Source organism: Ornithodoros turicata, chromosome 4 (genome assembly GCF_037126465.1).
Source record: "Ornithodoros turicata isolate Travis chromosome 4, ASM3712646v1, whole genome shotgun sequence".
In the NCBI taxonomy this organism is placed as follows: domain Eukaryota; kingdom Metazoa; phylum Arthropoda; class Arachnida; order Ixodida; family Argasidae; genus Ornithodoros; species Ornithodoros turicata.
In genome coordinates this window covers 22305287-22321593 of record NC_088204.1, presented here as the reverse complement: position 1 = coordinate 22321593, position 16307 = coordinate 22305287, and the positions used below count along the sequence as shown (strand labels likewise).

At 46.6% G+C, this 16307-nt stretch overlaps 1 protein-coding gene across 2 annotated transcripts in view; it reads right to left on the bottom strand.

The window, feature by feature from the left end:
* LOC135391321 (uncharacterized) overlaps positions 1-16307 on the bottom strand; it is a 350713-nt gene that overhangs the window by 320172 nt on the left and 14234 nt on the right. The window contains exon 1 of one of the 2 annotated variants that reach the window (XM_064621555.1): positions 11083-11150. The exons of the other annotated variant lie outside the window; for it this stretch is intronic. Within the exon in view, the coding sequence (XP_064477625.1) occupies positions 11083-11089 (7 nt within the window). The 5' untranslated portion in view covers positions 11090-11150. Of the gene's footprint in view, positions 1-11082; positions 11151-16307 lie in introns of those variants that run through there. 2 annotated transcript variants of the gene reach the window in all.

Sequence of the window (16307 nt, the reverse complement as noted above, 5' to 3'; positions counted from 1 at the left end):
CTTTCTGGGGCTCTGCTCGATCTCTGTGGACGATGGCTGTTCATGAGCCCCCGAACAGAATGAAGAGACTACACAAGGAGGGCTCATCGCAAGCATTACAGTGAATGAGTCAGTACAACGCTAACAGCTCTGCAAGGCATTAAATGCAAGTCGACAGCAGAAGGGCTTCAGTGAACGTGTACAAACAGTCTCGTACCTAGTCTCTAAGAACAGTCTCTGTTCGAAATATCGGCAGCTTCTGTCCTGAGGCAGCTCCCTTCAACTGCACCTGTATTCTGTCCATCTTGCAGTGCACTTGTTTACATGTTGCGACGGATTATGGGGAGGAGTCAGATAGTTTTATGATCTCTGTGTATTCAATAAAATTATGGTCTATTCTATGTTACGTGTAAAATTACAGTATCTGTGGAATGTGTGGAAATGTGCATTGATTCAAGAAGTAACTCGCCTCCTGAAACCAGCATGCAGATCTAGATGTAATACTGGTGTGGATGACATATGGAAGCAACTCATCTTCATTTCTTTTATTTCTTTTTTTTTGTGTGGTTGATTCATGTGATGGCTCATGGCTGCACTGCACTAGTAGACCAGCCGAAATAAAGTGCAAGATATCCCTGATAACTACACCTGCACGGTGTCCTTGTACTGTGCAGTGTATTTTTGTTTTCGTTTATTTTTTCCTTCCTTTCTTTTTCTGTTCAGCTCTCATAAGCCACGTATGCCCTCATGTAAGTATCTTGTTCTTGTAGCTGGTGCTTGCTCTCTCGACAGCGTAAAATTTCGGCAAATACGTTCATCGCGAATCTACACTAGGGTTGTCACTCAAGCCCAGTTCTCACGTACGTACCTGCAGTGTGTATACGATAACATGGCGTTGCCAAACACAACTCGTTCACCCGGTATAATGCCAAGAAATGTGATTACTGCTCCTGTAACGTCAAACGCCAGGTATTCGAGAGTGAGAAAGATATGCGCAAGTGATGCAGCAGTGGTGAGCCATAACTATAAGAGAGTGAAGTCTTCAATTAAGCAATGAATTGACTTACTTTATCAAAGACACCTACAATGCGAATAAAAATATATTTCGTATTACGCGTAGCACAGTTCCGTTGACGATATACGTGACGTTCATTGCGTTCTTAGCCAGTTTGCCGCTGGCCAGAACGCGACAGCATAATTGCACGAATTCTAACTGCACAAATGGTATCAACAGCGTGTTTTGGCATTGGCAGATCATCCCAAATATAAAAGGTCGATGCGATCAAGAAGCCTACGTCGATCGAGCAGACGCTCCCTGCCACCATCGCTTGTTTACATTCCCGTATGCTCCGTAGAGAGGGAGGGAAGTCTTGAAGAACACTGATATCACTTACGTCGGCGATATAGACCGCGTGAACAGCTGCCGTCATAAAAATGGCGGCCTTCATGTCTGTTTCGAAATGGTTAATTTACGATTATTTAAAATATGGGGCTGTTTTGTGGAAATGAAGGGTGGTTTCAGATACAGTTCGATATGGGCTTCCAGAATATTGCTACAGTTTCAAGAAGTCAAGGTATCTCCGGAGCTGACCTTTAAGCATCGCGTGAGCTGCGAATACGAAACAAAGAAAAAAAGCATGGAACCTTCTTTACGTCACGGGAGCATCGTGCCAGCCGGCCGCGGGCCGACCGACGCTATGGGGTATTGGTGAGGCTCAAATATTGTGATTGTTCGACTTGTTCATTCAGGTTGTAAATGAACAAGCACTCCCTGAACGCCCAAACCATCGTGATGAAAAAGTTGTTGTTGATCCTCTGCAGTTTTCGTTACTGTGAATGCAGATGCCCTCCAGTCTGAGCTTAGTAAGAAAGACACTTCTTCATCTATTGTTTCCTGCCTGGTTCAGAAAAATATGTTGGCGTGTATATTGAATATCCCGTCTGATCTTTGTTTGGGCAGCTGCTGTCCTATGCTCTCTGTGCTGTTGGCAGAACGTACTCTATGTTTTTAACTCTGAAACCTTATTTTACTACAAACTGCCTCATTACATTAAATGACTGAAATTTTGAGCGGGACGGTTGTAGTGCAACTTTGAACTACTGCGCGACTGTAATGTGCTTGAACTTCCGATAGCAAACCATAATATATAACGAACTGTACTTAATTGGCTTGCACTGGGGCTTTCAGTTGGTGGGGCCCTCACCCTGACGGGAAGACACCACGTTCTACGTGACCCTCTGACACCACCCAGCGTTCTGACAGCTGTCCAGTCCTCGTATGGCGAACTTTTGAGTTATAAACTGTACATGTAGTCATGCATGTGTACATGGCTCTGCACAATTCAGTTGCACACAGATTGTTCACCCGGAACCGTACGGCTGCACACAAATTGCTTTGTGTACACGCAGAGAACAATCTATACCTTTAGAGGTATAGATCGCCTGCTCAATAACTTAGCCCTTCTGAGGTATTATTTTATACCCCGCTTACAGGTGTAAAAAATAGTCCTCAACAAAGGGCTATATGCCATACCTTTAGGGGTACAGCTCTATACCCCTGTGAGCGTCTTCACGAGTACCATCATGGTATTAAATCACACCTAGACGTAGGCATTTTTAGAGGAGGGAACTAGAAAAAATCATTTTTTGATTAAATAATTTTTTTTACATACACACACACACACGTACTACAAACATACACAAACGCATATGGTTGTAAAGTAGAAAGCAAAGCTCGTGCACATTACTCTCCACGTAAAAAAAAAAGAAAATATGGAGTTAAAAACTAAAGCAAATTTTCAAGGAGCAAGATCGCTCTGCCCGGTCATCAAGTGTATATCGGGAGGTATACAGACATTTACAGAGCAACAAATACTGATACACCGGTGGCGACTTCACAAACTGTGGAGCAGCCTTCGTCTGGTAGGCAACCCTACGGGTGAGGACATCTATATTCAACATTCCAGCAATAGAGATATTATGCAGCCATAAACTACCCATGTGGATTCAGATAGTATTGTACTGATGTCTGTGTTTCTTAATTAAATATCCGCTTAACTTTGCTGATACCGTCTCAAGAAAAAAAAATAATGATGTGGTGCAGCACGTTGCGAAATAAAGGTATGTAAAAAACCATAAAGGCATAAAAAATCAGAAGGTATAAGCAGCTTCATACCGTGAAAGGCATATAGCCTGGCGATGTAGTCCTGGTACGGACATGAACGCGTGGTGATGAGGTATAAATATGGTACGTTAGCCCTTCTTTATACCTGTTTCATACCCTTGAGAAGGGTTGGAGGTATAAATAGAAAATTTTTACCTCTTCTATACCAACCATAGGTATATATCCGAAGCAGAAGGTATAAAACAGGTATAAGAGCACATTATTATACCTTGTTTTTTTGTAACAGTGTAACTAACCGTTTGGTTTCCACTCCTGCAAAAGGTCAACTGCGCCTGCAGTATTTCTTAAATAAATAAATGACATAAAATATTGTTGTCTTTAGTCGAGCTGCGTGCACATGTACTTGTACATTTTATACGTAACCATGAGTGGAATCTGGAGCGTGTCAGGATGATCACGAATAAAGGAAATAGTACCTATATATGTAAACAGCGGAGTGGAGACTGCATGAGTATTCCTACGGCAGGCATTTAATCTTGCTATGCCTGTCTCAGAGTAGATTTCTTAAACTACTATTTAAAAAAAGGACATGACTGACTTCAAACAATGACAACCCACACTACCGCAATCTATACTAGGTTAAGCTAAAGATATATGCTATATTTTAGATAATTAGTCATCCAGTGGTTTTCATATTCTCTTGTACAAAATTTTCATACCGCTGTGAGCTAAGAAAACGATACCTGCTGTTTTAATAAAAATAATATCGAATAAAAACAAATACCCTGTTTTTTTCTAGATGGCGTCGATAAAGTTACACACATGACCAAATTTTACCACCACGCCGTTGGCCAATCGCACGGCAGCCCTTCATCTGAATTCACATCTAATTTAGTAATTGCGGTCACGAAAGTCATGAAACTAGTGGGCGTGGTCTGCATTGTAAAACGTAGCTAACAAAAGAGCCATATTATGCGACGTGATGTACCTGTCCTACAAAAATGAAGTTATGTGAAGAAAACGGTACGTTTACACTTCCTGACCGACTCTGTGTTGGTGTACTGGTGTAGCCAGCCCGAATTGTCGCGACTTGCCACCCATTTTTTCTGTTTTCTCATCGGCATTATAATTATACGGTTACAGGTTAATGACCACATAATGCATGTAATGAAACTGGAGAAAGACGCCAACTAGAGAACTGATGGCTGCGTTGGATATCGGTTCTCCCGCGATGCCGTTGAGACGGCTGAACCGCCCTTGCGATGATGAGAAGTGTAGGGGTTCTCTGTGGGCTCATCTGGTTGCTGAGCCTCGTAGACCCTAAGAAAAACTAGAGTAAATAAGAGTAAATAGAGTGTAACTATGATTTTTGCACTCTTTCTATGCTCTTCTCTCCCTGTCTTTACTCTGATCACCCCGCCTTACTACTCCGATAGTCCGATACTCTTTACCCGGCTATGACGACAATGACGTTGCCATTCCACGCTGAATATGCAGGTTCTCGTCCGTTGACTATCTGTACTCTAAAATCGCGGCTTGTGACTGATTGCCAAAATATGTGCGTGTTAGTGAGCCAGTCTAGATCTCAGAGTCTCTGTCAGTCTAGGTCTCAACGTGTGCGCCCGTCAATATAACCCCTCTCAGTGCGTATACGCCCAGAGTGACGTCAGGCACAGGACCTGAACATTTAGAGGGGCACTCTTAATCAATAAACAATAAAGAAAAAAAACACTAACAACGCAACAGAATTTTACCCCGCAGAGTAATTTTTACTCCCTTGCAGGGTTAAGCTACGCTCCTGGGCGCCAGTGTAACACGCTTTCGAAAAAAGGAGTGAACATTATACTAAAAAAGAGTGATCCCAGTGACAAAGATTTTACACTGCATCAGAGTTGGATATACTCTATTTTTTCTTAGAGTGTATACCTCGCGAGAGACCAGTCGCGCAGCCACAGGGCGCTTGGTGATGCTCGAGGTCCCCCGTCCCCTACCTGCAACGGGCCGCCCCGGCAACGGCAGCCTCGACCAGTCTCGACGTGACATGACCAGCACGCTCACCACTGAGCCACGCGTTTCAATGCGTTTCGATGTCCTACAACAATGCCGAAGACCGACAATCACCTGCTCGCTTCCTTTTCATCCTCTTCAGTGTCCACACATGCGGGAGACGAAAAACCAATTACTAACTACTAGAAGAATTACTAGAAGAAGCTCGGACGGTTTTGACGTGTATCTTTCTGCTCCGAATTATTTGTATCAAATCTACTCGATTTCACGTTTCTTGACTACACAGTTACCCGGTTGGGTAAGCTCATGGAAGAGCCGGTTGCGGGCTCTGAGGTCCGCGCTTCGGCTGGAACCCCGAAAGCTCCCAACCCCGTTGCAGGAAACGAGGAGGACTCACCCGAGACAGCAGTGCATCCTGCTAAGCGCCGCAGGGAGGAGAGTGGTTTCACTGAGACCAACGAGATCACTGAGATCATGGAGGATGTTGAACTGGAGTTAGATGGAGATACTACGAAAGCCGGGAACGGTGGTTCTGGAGGTGATCATAACGGCGATGAAGGCGGACCCTTTCAAGTCGTGATGCGCAAGAAAAACAGAAAATCCGGCATTCCCGTGTACTTTCGGACGGTGGATCATCTACAGTCGTTTTGGACAGTTAACCCAAACTCTATTGCAAAATATATCGTCAAGGAGACGCAGGAGAAGATCCTACGTCATTGAATAACCAGAGATGGCAATCTGATAATCGTAGTTTCTTCTGAGGGATCCGCAAACAGTTTGCTTCTCATGAAGTCCGTGGCAGGAGTGGAGGTAGAAGTATGTGTGCCGACTGCCTATCTGAAGACAATGGGAAGAATAACCGATGTTCCAAAGTGGTACACGGAAGATCAGCTGCTAGAGTACCTCATTCCTTGTGGAGTAATAGCAGTGAAGAGGGAAATGGTTTTTTCTCGACAGGAGGACGCTCCTCCATGCCGTACACCAAAAGGAGCATCATACTTACCTTTCGTGCGGGTCAACATCTACCTCGGGAGGTAAAGCTTGGCTTCAACTGCCACCCAGTCACAGACTACGTTCCCCCACCAGTTCGCTGCTTTAAATGCCAACGTTTTGGGCATATTGCGAGGGACTGCAGGGGGAACCAAAAGTGCAAAATTTGTTTGGGGCCTCACGATTTTAAGTCGTGCACAGCACGTTGAGAGCCACGGTTTGTGAATTGTAGAAGACAGCATGTGGCATCCTATAGGGCATGTAAAGTGGCCAGGTCTGCTGCAGCAGCCCATCAACGCATGGTTGTTGAAGGGGGAGAACGCGTTAGATCTTCTGCGAGATCGAATCCAGATTATGTCAAACCAGAGGAGGGGTGTATCCAAGCAGATGTCCCGCCCTGCGGCTCCGGAAGACCCGGATCAAGTCAGTGGAAGCGTACATCCGAGTGTGTCCCGGGGTCCTCAGCGGACTGCATCGCGCCAACCTAAAGCGAACGACGCGACATGAAGCGTGCAACATCAACGAAAGGGCCTTTTGGAGATGATAGTCCCCATGCTGTTTGCTGCCCTTCATGCAATAGTAAGCGGAATGCCGCACATGAGAAATCTACCTGAAGTTCAGGCGCTTTTGGCATTTGAGCCACTGCTTACACGTGTTGACACTGCTGAATGGTAAATAAGTGTCCTTAAACTACGATTCTTCAGTGGAACTGCAATGGGCTTTGCTCTAAGCTAGGAGATTTCAGAAATTTTGTGCATCGTCATGCCTTTCCGGTGGTAGCGTTGAATGAACCACGAGTGCCTGGCATTGTGCGTACCTCGAACTATGTTATTCATCAGTCTCAATGCCCCGGGAACAGCGGCCGCGCGATGCTTTGCATACGGAGGAATATTGCGCATGACCTCATCGAAACGTCCACGGATGATCAATTTGAGTACGTCGTATGCTCTGTTCTTCTGAGGTCCCGGAAGATAACTGTGGTACACTGCTACGCTGCGTCCTGTGCTGCAATCACTGAGCAACAATTCCTGGACTTAATTGTTTGCATCGCTACCAATGCCGTACATTGTCTGCGGAGATTTCAATGCGCATAGCGGACTATGGGGAAGTGAGCATACCAACGGACGCGGAAGGTTGTTAGAAAAGATAGTAGAAGATATGGACATCACCGTGCTCAATGATGGATCTCCGACATTCTTTCGCGGGCCGACCTATAGCAGCTGTTTGGACATTTCATTATGCTCGCGCAGTTGTCCTCGTCCAATATCCTGGATGGTGAGCTACGATGCTATGGGAAGTGACCATGTCCCTGTGCAAATTTCTCTCCCTCAGGGACAAATGCTAACGCGCAAGGTTAACGTTATTGATTGGTGTCAGTTCAAAAATGGGATGGCGGCAAAGGTGCACAGTGTCACCTCATTTGACGAGCTCAGCACTAAAATAGATAAATGCAAAGACCATGTCACAAAGTCAATCACTGCACCTTCGCGATATAGTGCTGTGGACATTCAATTCGAGAGACTTCGCTCCATCCGTCGGCGAGCAGAAAGTATGTTCCGGAGAACAGGGTAGTGCGTCCACTACAAAGAAGCCTGCAGACTTCGTGGGATCATCCGACGTCATCTGGCGCGGCTAGCTCGTCAATCGTGGAGGAGCTTATGTGCGTCAAACTCCCTCCACACCGGCTACACGGATTTGGCAGATTGCCAAGAGTCTGGGCACCCCTGTTACTCAAGTGAACCCTTTGCAGGCTCTCGCCCTGCACAGCGGATTGCCTGAACGATCTCTAGCGGACGAGTTCTGTCAGTTAGTTCTCAGCCCATCTGCCGCAATCGTCTAGCAATGTCCGCGTGGAATCAGTGGTCAAGGCACGTCAAGAGTTAAGTGGTACAGTTCATGGAAGCAGCAATGGTCCAGTGGACACAGACTTTACGCAATGGGAGTTGGAAGCAGGAATCCGTTCGTGTAGGAAACGCTCTGCACCGGGCCCGGATGGGATTACCTACAAAGCGATTGCCAGCTTTGGCCCTCTGGCGTTGAACTTGTTATTCGAATTGATCAACAAGAGCTGGCGTGAAGGTGTCCTCCCCGAATCCTGGAAGACGTCGCAGATCATTCCAGTCTTAAAACCAGGCATGTCTCCACGAGAGCTGGGTTCCTTCCGCCCAGTCAGTCTGACGAGCTGCCTGTGCAAGATAATGGAGCGTTTAATTCTCAACAGTGTCGAATGGTACCTGGAGTCAAACAGGTTCCTTCCGGACTGCATGATAGGGTTCCGGTAGTCCCACTGCGCAATGGACTGCATACTCGACCTAGTTACAAGTATTGAAGAAGAGCAGGCTAACGGACGCCTAACGGTCGCCGTTTTTCTTGATATTAAAAGTGCCTATGACAGTGTCATACACGTGCATGTGCTACACTCGTTGTATAAGCTGGGTTTAACCGGTCGTTCATTTCGTTGGATTGTGGCATTTCTGCAGGATCACAACGTGTTCATGCGCACAGGCAACGGTGACAGCCACTATCATGCACAGGAAACGCGAGTGCCTCAAGGTGGTGTTCTTAGCCCGTTGCTCTTCAATGTAGTACTCTTGTTTCTGCCACAGTTGCTGCCACGGGGAGTAAAAATCAGTTTCTGTGCGAATGATATCTGCCTTTGGACTTCAGAGAAGCAATGAACGGCACTGCAGACCCAGCTGCAGGGCTCCCATGACCTGGTGATGAGGTTCCTCACAGAGTGGGTGATGAACGTCTCTCCGGTAAAGGCAGTCTTCCTCCCGTTCACGCGGAAACGGTTGCCGAGGTTACAGCTGGAGGTAAATGGACATGGTATGTCACGAGTTACGCATCACCGGTTCCTTAGAGTCATCGTGGATCGTTCGCTCTCATGGAGGCCAGAAGTCCTAAGCCTCAAGACCAAGTTGCATGCTCGTACCAATATCCTACGGTTTTTGGCATGTTGTCGATGGGGATCATCATGTACATCAATGCTTACCTTGCATACTGCATTGGTACGGTCTCCCCACACGTTCCACCTCCCAGTTCTTCATGATCTAGCGCCGTCGTCGAAAATGATTCTAGAGCGCGCGTTGGCAAAGAGCATCAAGGTCTGCCTTGGAGTTCCCAGAGCAGCGTCCAATGCGGCTGTTGTAGCCGAGGCGAGACAGCCCCCCCTTCCTGTACTACAGATGGTAGAATCGCTTCGCCATTACGTTCGTCTAACAACGAGATTTCGCCGGCACCTGCTCCCAAGAGCTATTTCGACACAAAGTTTTTCGAGGTTCCATCAAGCTATTATGCCGCGCCGCACTTATGTCCCCCGGCATAAGCCTTTGCCATTGCACTCCAGCCCTCCCTGGACTTTGCTACAGCCTCGGGTGTTCGCGAAAGTACCGGGTCTCACGGGAAGAAAGTTCGTGCCGTCAAGTGTTGTGCGTCAGCAAACTCTTCAGGTAATGCACAGTCAAAGGGACAGAGTGCATTTTCATGGATGCGTCTACAAATGAGTCAGGATCCGCGTGTGCATATGTCATCCCTGAGCTCTGCATTGAGGGCTGCGCACGATTGTCTCATCGCACTTCGTCCACGGCCGCAGAGCTCAGCTACCCAGAGCTGACGAGCCGCAAACACGGCGAAACACGTGTCTTCTGGTGCTGTCGCATCGTTCCATGAGTATCTGTTTCTCTGCGTGCAGCCATAGAAGTCATCTTAATATATAATTTTGAGTAACAAACACGTCTAGTATCATCTACTTGTTTTTAATGGCTTTTTTTCCTGCATTATATATATAGGACAAATAGGTTAATATATCAGACGGCTATGAAGTTGAATAAAAGTGAAATAATAAGACGTGGACTACAGATTACAGGAACGTTAAAAAAACTAATTTATTTAATGGGCAATTTAACACATAGATTAAAAAAGAATGGTCGACGTTTCGACAGTGGCACTTGGCACTCGTTCCATGAGGATATATATATAAGGGAAAGAAGTAGCCGAAGCTCTTTGGCTGCACGTACTGTGTCTGTTTGGAAGTGCTCAATCGTCGTCAAACATATATGTGTTTGAAGTGCCTTCTTCCTTCTTTAAGGGACAGTGTGATATAATGACGTCTTGCTGCTTATGCCTATACATGCCGTTTTCACCGCTTCCGGTTTGGTGCCAAAACGATATCCGGTTTCACATCAAACACGCTCTGCGCCAACCACTGTGCCGATTCGTACAATTATCGCTTCTGATTTGAGGAGAGAGATGGTCGTATACGCCTTTTTTGTGGCAGTTCAAATTCCCACAGAAAGGAGTACGCCTCCCTTTTCAACAAATCGGAAAAGCGAAACATATATAATGCTGCATGGCGGCTGGTTCCGAGCGTCATCAGTCGCGGAAGGACCGGTAGTCTTCGTGGCAGTGGCACCGGAACTTGTGATGGGGGCTTGTTTATGTTTACCCGAGAATGTCATGTTATGAAATGCACGAGTAATAGATGCGCCTAATCAAATTACAACACATGGCCACTGTTCCCTGACTTAGTAAGCCTCTCCGCGAATCCCTTATTGTTGTTGTTGTATCCCTAAATGTGGTGTGGTGGCGGACACTACCCACCTCCTTCTGCACTGCCGCCTGTACTCCTCAGCCAGAGCCGCACTTGAGCAACAGCTCACACACCTCGGCCTGCACCTCACGCTGCGGACCTTACTCGGCCCCGTGCAGCGCGCCCGACAGTGCGTAGTCACCAGACTGCTCCTCCGTTACCTCGCTGCAACCGACCTACTGGTCGCCCTGTGAACCGGACTTTGCCCGCCTGGGTACTCTCTCTCTCTCTCTCTCTCTCTGCTTTTTTTCTTTTTTTTGGGGGGGGGGGGGAATAGCAAGCCGACACCCTGTCTGGCTGACCTTTCCCTCGTTCCTCTTCTTTCTTATCATTAAACATACCCCCCCCCCCTTATTGTTGTTTACATGTCCCTCCCTCACTGTTCACTGACCTTGCATGACTGTTCACACCTTGCTGAGAACTCCGTGCCATCTGGAAGGCACAGCAGCGCTGCTCTCACGTCACCGTGTCACGTGGGGCAAGGTAATACGGTAGTCCAGACGCGCCAGGCGCCGCCGAAGTGCGTCTCGTATCCCCCTGTCACGGCAAGCCTTCAATGATCTTTTAAACCAATGGTCATTGAATGCGCGCGTAGAGCCATCAAGCGTCTAACGCGCGAACTACTCAAACAGCATTGGATCCCATACCAGCCTGAGTCGTCTTGTTGCTGCCACGTAAAAGATTTTGGGGTTTTGGCGCGCCTCCGCGAAATATTCGCTCCACTTCCCTATTGCACGAGCACTAAGGAACGTTTTCGGCACACAATGCACTCGCGGGGCTGCGAGGGAATCTCTCCATCCACACAAAGGACTCCCCTATCCATGAGCATCGCCTTCCCTCTATTCACGTAATGGGCTCGTGCAGGCTTTGCTATTTTATTCTCTTCACTTTTCATCTATTTCCGTGACATTTTTTTTTTCACTCCCTAATGCGAGAGAGAGGTCTATCCGCCTCATCTCTGCGGGCATACAGCTATGCGTGTGCATTGAGTAGTGGATGGCCTGAATGTGAAGTTAAAATATACGACGCATATGGCTTTGACAGACGCTTGTTTGTATTTCGGCGACGCCCTTCTCTCTTTTGCCTTTGTGTGACTCATTTCGATTATTCGGCGGCTTCTGTCAGAGTTCAGCAGTGCGAAATTGGCGTGAGAGATTGGGGTAAATAAAATGCATCGTAGAAACTGCAATGTGATAAAACGGGAACTTGAGAAAAGCCGGAAAAGATGCTTACAGATCATGTGAGTCATGTCTTTCACGTGAGTACTGGGATTAGGATTCTCATCTGAGTTGTCTTCATTTTTTGGTGAGTGATCAAAATTTAGTTACGCTTTAAAACGTTTCTGAAGCCCAAACCGTAAACATGCCTCATTAAGCACTAGAAGTTGATCTAATCTACCAGAAAAGACATATTGCACAAAATTTTACAATTCCACGCACCGCTATACGAGTTTTGAAATGCATGAAAACAGTCAAAGGCATTGAACCATTAGGTTACGAATTTCTTGGAGCGGTCTCTATAGATGCCAAAGAAGAAAGAGACAACGCTGGGAACTGAGTTACCAACAACCTATGACAAGTGTGAACAATGAACCTGTGACCAACTGAAAGTGATTATGGTGAACTGTATGGTGTGAGCCGAAGGTGACCACCAGATGGCACAGTCACCGAACTTTGCACTGAACGTATCATCGCCATGTGTCGTGTGTCTAGTAACTGTGTCCCGTTTTTTCTTTTTCCTTGCCTTTTTTTCTCTCTCTCTGTGGCAATCTGCCGCCCGTCTCGGCCAGGCCAGACAGCCCATTCATTCTTATTTCTTTAGATAAACGATACCCCCCGGTTTGGTGCCAAAACGATATCCGGTTTCACAGCAAACACGCTCTGCGCCAACCACTGTGCCGATTCATACAGTTATCGCTTGTGATTTGAGGAGAGACAGAGGGTCGCATACACGTACCTTCCCGTTTTCAACAAATCAGGAAAGCGAAATATATAATTCTGCATGGCGGCTGGTTCCGAGCGTCCTTAGTCACGGAAGGACCATAAGTCTTCGTGGCACCGGAAGTTGTGGCGGGGGCTTGTTTATATTTACCCGAGAATGTCATGTGTACCCATACTTCCTAGCACCGAAAGCTTAGATGGTCTGCCCACGCTTTAGAGTCCAACAACGACAAATGCATGAGGTAACGACGAATGAGAGAATTTGCACTTAATTTGTGGCTCACCACCCCAGGGTACACTGGTCAATATGTGATATGAAATGATCAGGTGATGGGTGAATAATAATCCATGTCCTTCGTATGCATAACGTCCATGGCACAAACACTCAGGGTGTCGGAGCAAAGCGCAAACCGGAACCGAAAACCGAAAAAAAAAAACGCTATTTTGGTGCGAACCGGAACGGAATCAAAACCGTATACGTTTTTTTTTTCGCTCAGGAGGGAAACCAAAAAAAAATATTTTTAACGGTTTTCGGTCCAAGAAAAACTTCGCCGGTTTGGACTACGGATAGGCGAATGAAACAGACGTTGTGTGCTCTGAAGTCATGTCATGGATACTATACGAGGGTTACGGTTACGGTGCAATGTATGTCGGTATAGTATGACCCTTAGGCTACCTTTGTAATGGTTTATAGTTCGCGCAGGCACACAGACTTCGAGGTACATGTGACTCTCTAGCAAGTGTGCCGTAGTGTCCGTTTTAATTTGATCCCCACAAACTCTCCTCAACTAAACAGCGACCCAAGGGGGCTGCATAACGGCTTCTTTATCGGTAATGTCGCGCAACGCGTCCCTTGTTTGAGAGCAGCTAAGTTGAATACATTTACGTATACGCGAGGGCAAGCCCGTGCAAAGTGGCAACTCTTTTGTGGACAGGATACAAAGAAAATAAAACGGAGCCGTCGAGCGCGTTTGTGAATGAAGGTGTTCCTCGATTTGCGTCGTACTCGTGCGGTGGTGCTTGCTGGCTAGACAGTAGCAACAGACATTCGGATGGGACGCAATCGCTCCAACCCAGCAAGAAAGTACTTTACGTATGATATCACGACAAACAAGTCCGTTTGTAGCACGCGCTTCAATAAAGGAGAAAGCCCATTTGAACAGACAGTAACCTACAGGAACCAGGAGCTACCAATTTCACAGTTGTATATTGATATTAAATACCGTGCATACGGAATAAACGGGTTTACATTTTGTAACATTGATTTTTTTTTTGGTGGGGATGAATATTCCCAGCAGAAGTGGAACCGGTTAAAAACTGGTATGAACCGTTATTTTTTTGCTCCGGAGCAGAACCGGTACCGGATCGTTTATGATGTAACCGGAACGAAAACCGGAACGAAAAACGTTTCGGTTCGACACCCTGCAAACACTCACCTCATACAGCTCTCGTAACTAAATACGAAATAAGAGTCGGAATATGAGTTGAACCCAGTTAAAGCGTCTAAAGGAAACCAGTGTCCCTTTGAAAGTCCACACGCATTACCTGGAAGTTCCACATTTCCTTTTCAACTTACGAGAAAGCACGAAACATAGGACATGAGACAGTCCGGAGACAATCCAAATCCGGGGCTCCCTTCTAAAGTTACAACACGGCTTGCGGACGAAGAATAGGAAAGGATCGAGTCCTTTTCAGTTTAATCAGCAGGACGTGGAGGCATCACTGCGTGCCTCTAAAATGCAACAGACAGTAGAGAACGACATGCGCTTTTGCGAAGATGCCCCAGATCCAATCTGCTTCACAGTGATCCACCTGGGAAATCACGCACAGAGATCATTGGCAGCGATCGAAGGCCGCGTTCCCGGATGGGATGGACGCGGCTGCTGTTTCTGCTTCTCCGACCAAGGCTTTTCAGTCGCGCGGCTGTAGGGCGCGCACTCTAGCGGCAGTCGCGGCGATGACCGAAAGAGAGTCTCTTCCTACTTTCTAAAACGATACTGTTGAAAATACGTATCTACACATATGGATGGTGGACAGCGAGGTTTTCTTACAGGATCTGGTCGACAACCGATCAATATATCAAGCTAGCGGGGTTTCGGCCAGCCTCGGACACACGACACCGATAAGGCCGCATGTTGTGGGAGTCAACGTCAGGTTTGCGTCTCGAATTTGATTTCCGTCTCAACGCCTATAGGTGCTTGTCTTGGTTGCCATGACAGCAAGCAGTACCGCCATCGGAGTCGGTGGCGCGATATCGCTTGCACACTTCCGATAAGTGTTCTGGCCAGAGTGGTATTTATTTTGGTTAGCTGTGTAGAGAGCTCAGTTCCCATCGCTTCCTGAGGACAAGGAGTAATGCTTTGGAGGAGGTTTGTAAATGAAGTCAATCAATAAAGACAAAGCGCGACACAGTCTCCCTTTCAGCATGATTCCATTCATTTGGATTGGATTGATAAATAATGGGGAGAAATTAACCTTGTCGTTCGACGAATTCTGCTAATTTTCACAACATTTTCACCAACTGAGAACCATTGGCCTACCAAGCATGTCCTCGGATAATTTCCCTTTTCCTAAGTGTTTTCTCATTTTCGCATTTCTTGCATTCTCGCCCTGTGCTAGCATTTCAAAATAATCGTCAACAACGAAGAAGTTCACAGTTATCTTGACGGGACTGCTTCGGAACGGGGCCCCCATTTAACGCTTATGAAGTCGTTGGCCCGTAGCGTTACCAGGTTACACTCAGCGACCTGCGCTCTGATCGGCTGACAGCGTCGTAATAGGAGGGGGCTTACGATTCTCTGAAACTCTCCATCGTCTGCTTCCTTCCGGACCTTCTCTCGGCATCTGTTTTACGAACACCCTCACTCCTATGCGAGGACATGCTGTCCGGATTCGGATCGTGCGTATTTGGACGGCTGCGTCTTAGAGACCAGAAGGGGAACCCAGAGAGGGAAAAGACTCAGACAACACAGCCGGTTTCGGGGTTCTAACCCGGACATCTCACGCATTCGAGAGGGAATATGTTCAATTCCGTGGAAAAAAAATTCCTTCTTCTCCAGTTTGTTCAACAGCAACAAGAACGATAAATGAATGAAGGAAAAGTGAGAAGTTTGTTCGTCAACGGTAAAAAAGAAAATGCATATTTCCGTGCAAGTACACTGGTGTTAGAACACAGTCCTTAATGTTCTTCGTTTATTAATTTATTTCATTTAAACATTTATTTAGTTTCGTTATTATGTAGTTTACTAGTTTTGTTTATTACTCGTGCAACCGAGACGTCTCAAAGAGCAAATAGGAGTGTCACCCGGAACCGTCGCATGCATATGTATTGAACCAGGCTTCGTATCTACATTTTAAAGAAACATGTAAGTGACATTTGACGTGGTTCGAAACCCTGTTTCACTCATCATTGTTTCAGGAGTCAGCATGCACAATATTAGGGATGTGCCGACCGAATCCGCGAATCCACTAATCCTCGAATCCTAGGCAGGGATTCGAGATTTGCGAATCCGAATCCCAGTGTCCAAAATGGCGAATCGAATCTTTCGAATCCACCAACCACGTTTGTTTGTTTCTTTTTCCAATTGGCGCTCCGGAGTCCGCCGAAAGCCTCTTTGGCCGACGGGTGTTTTCTTGTTTGTTTGTTTACATTGCTCTGGACTGAAATATAGTTCAG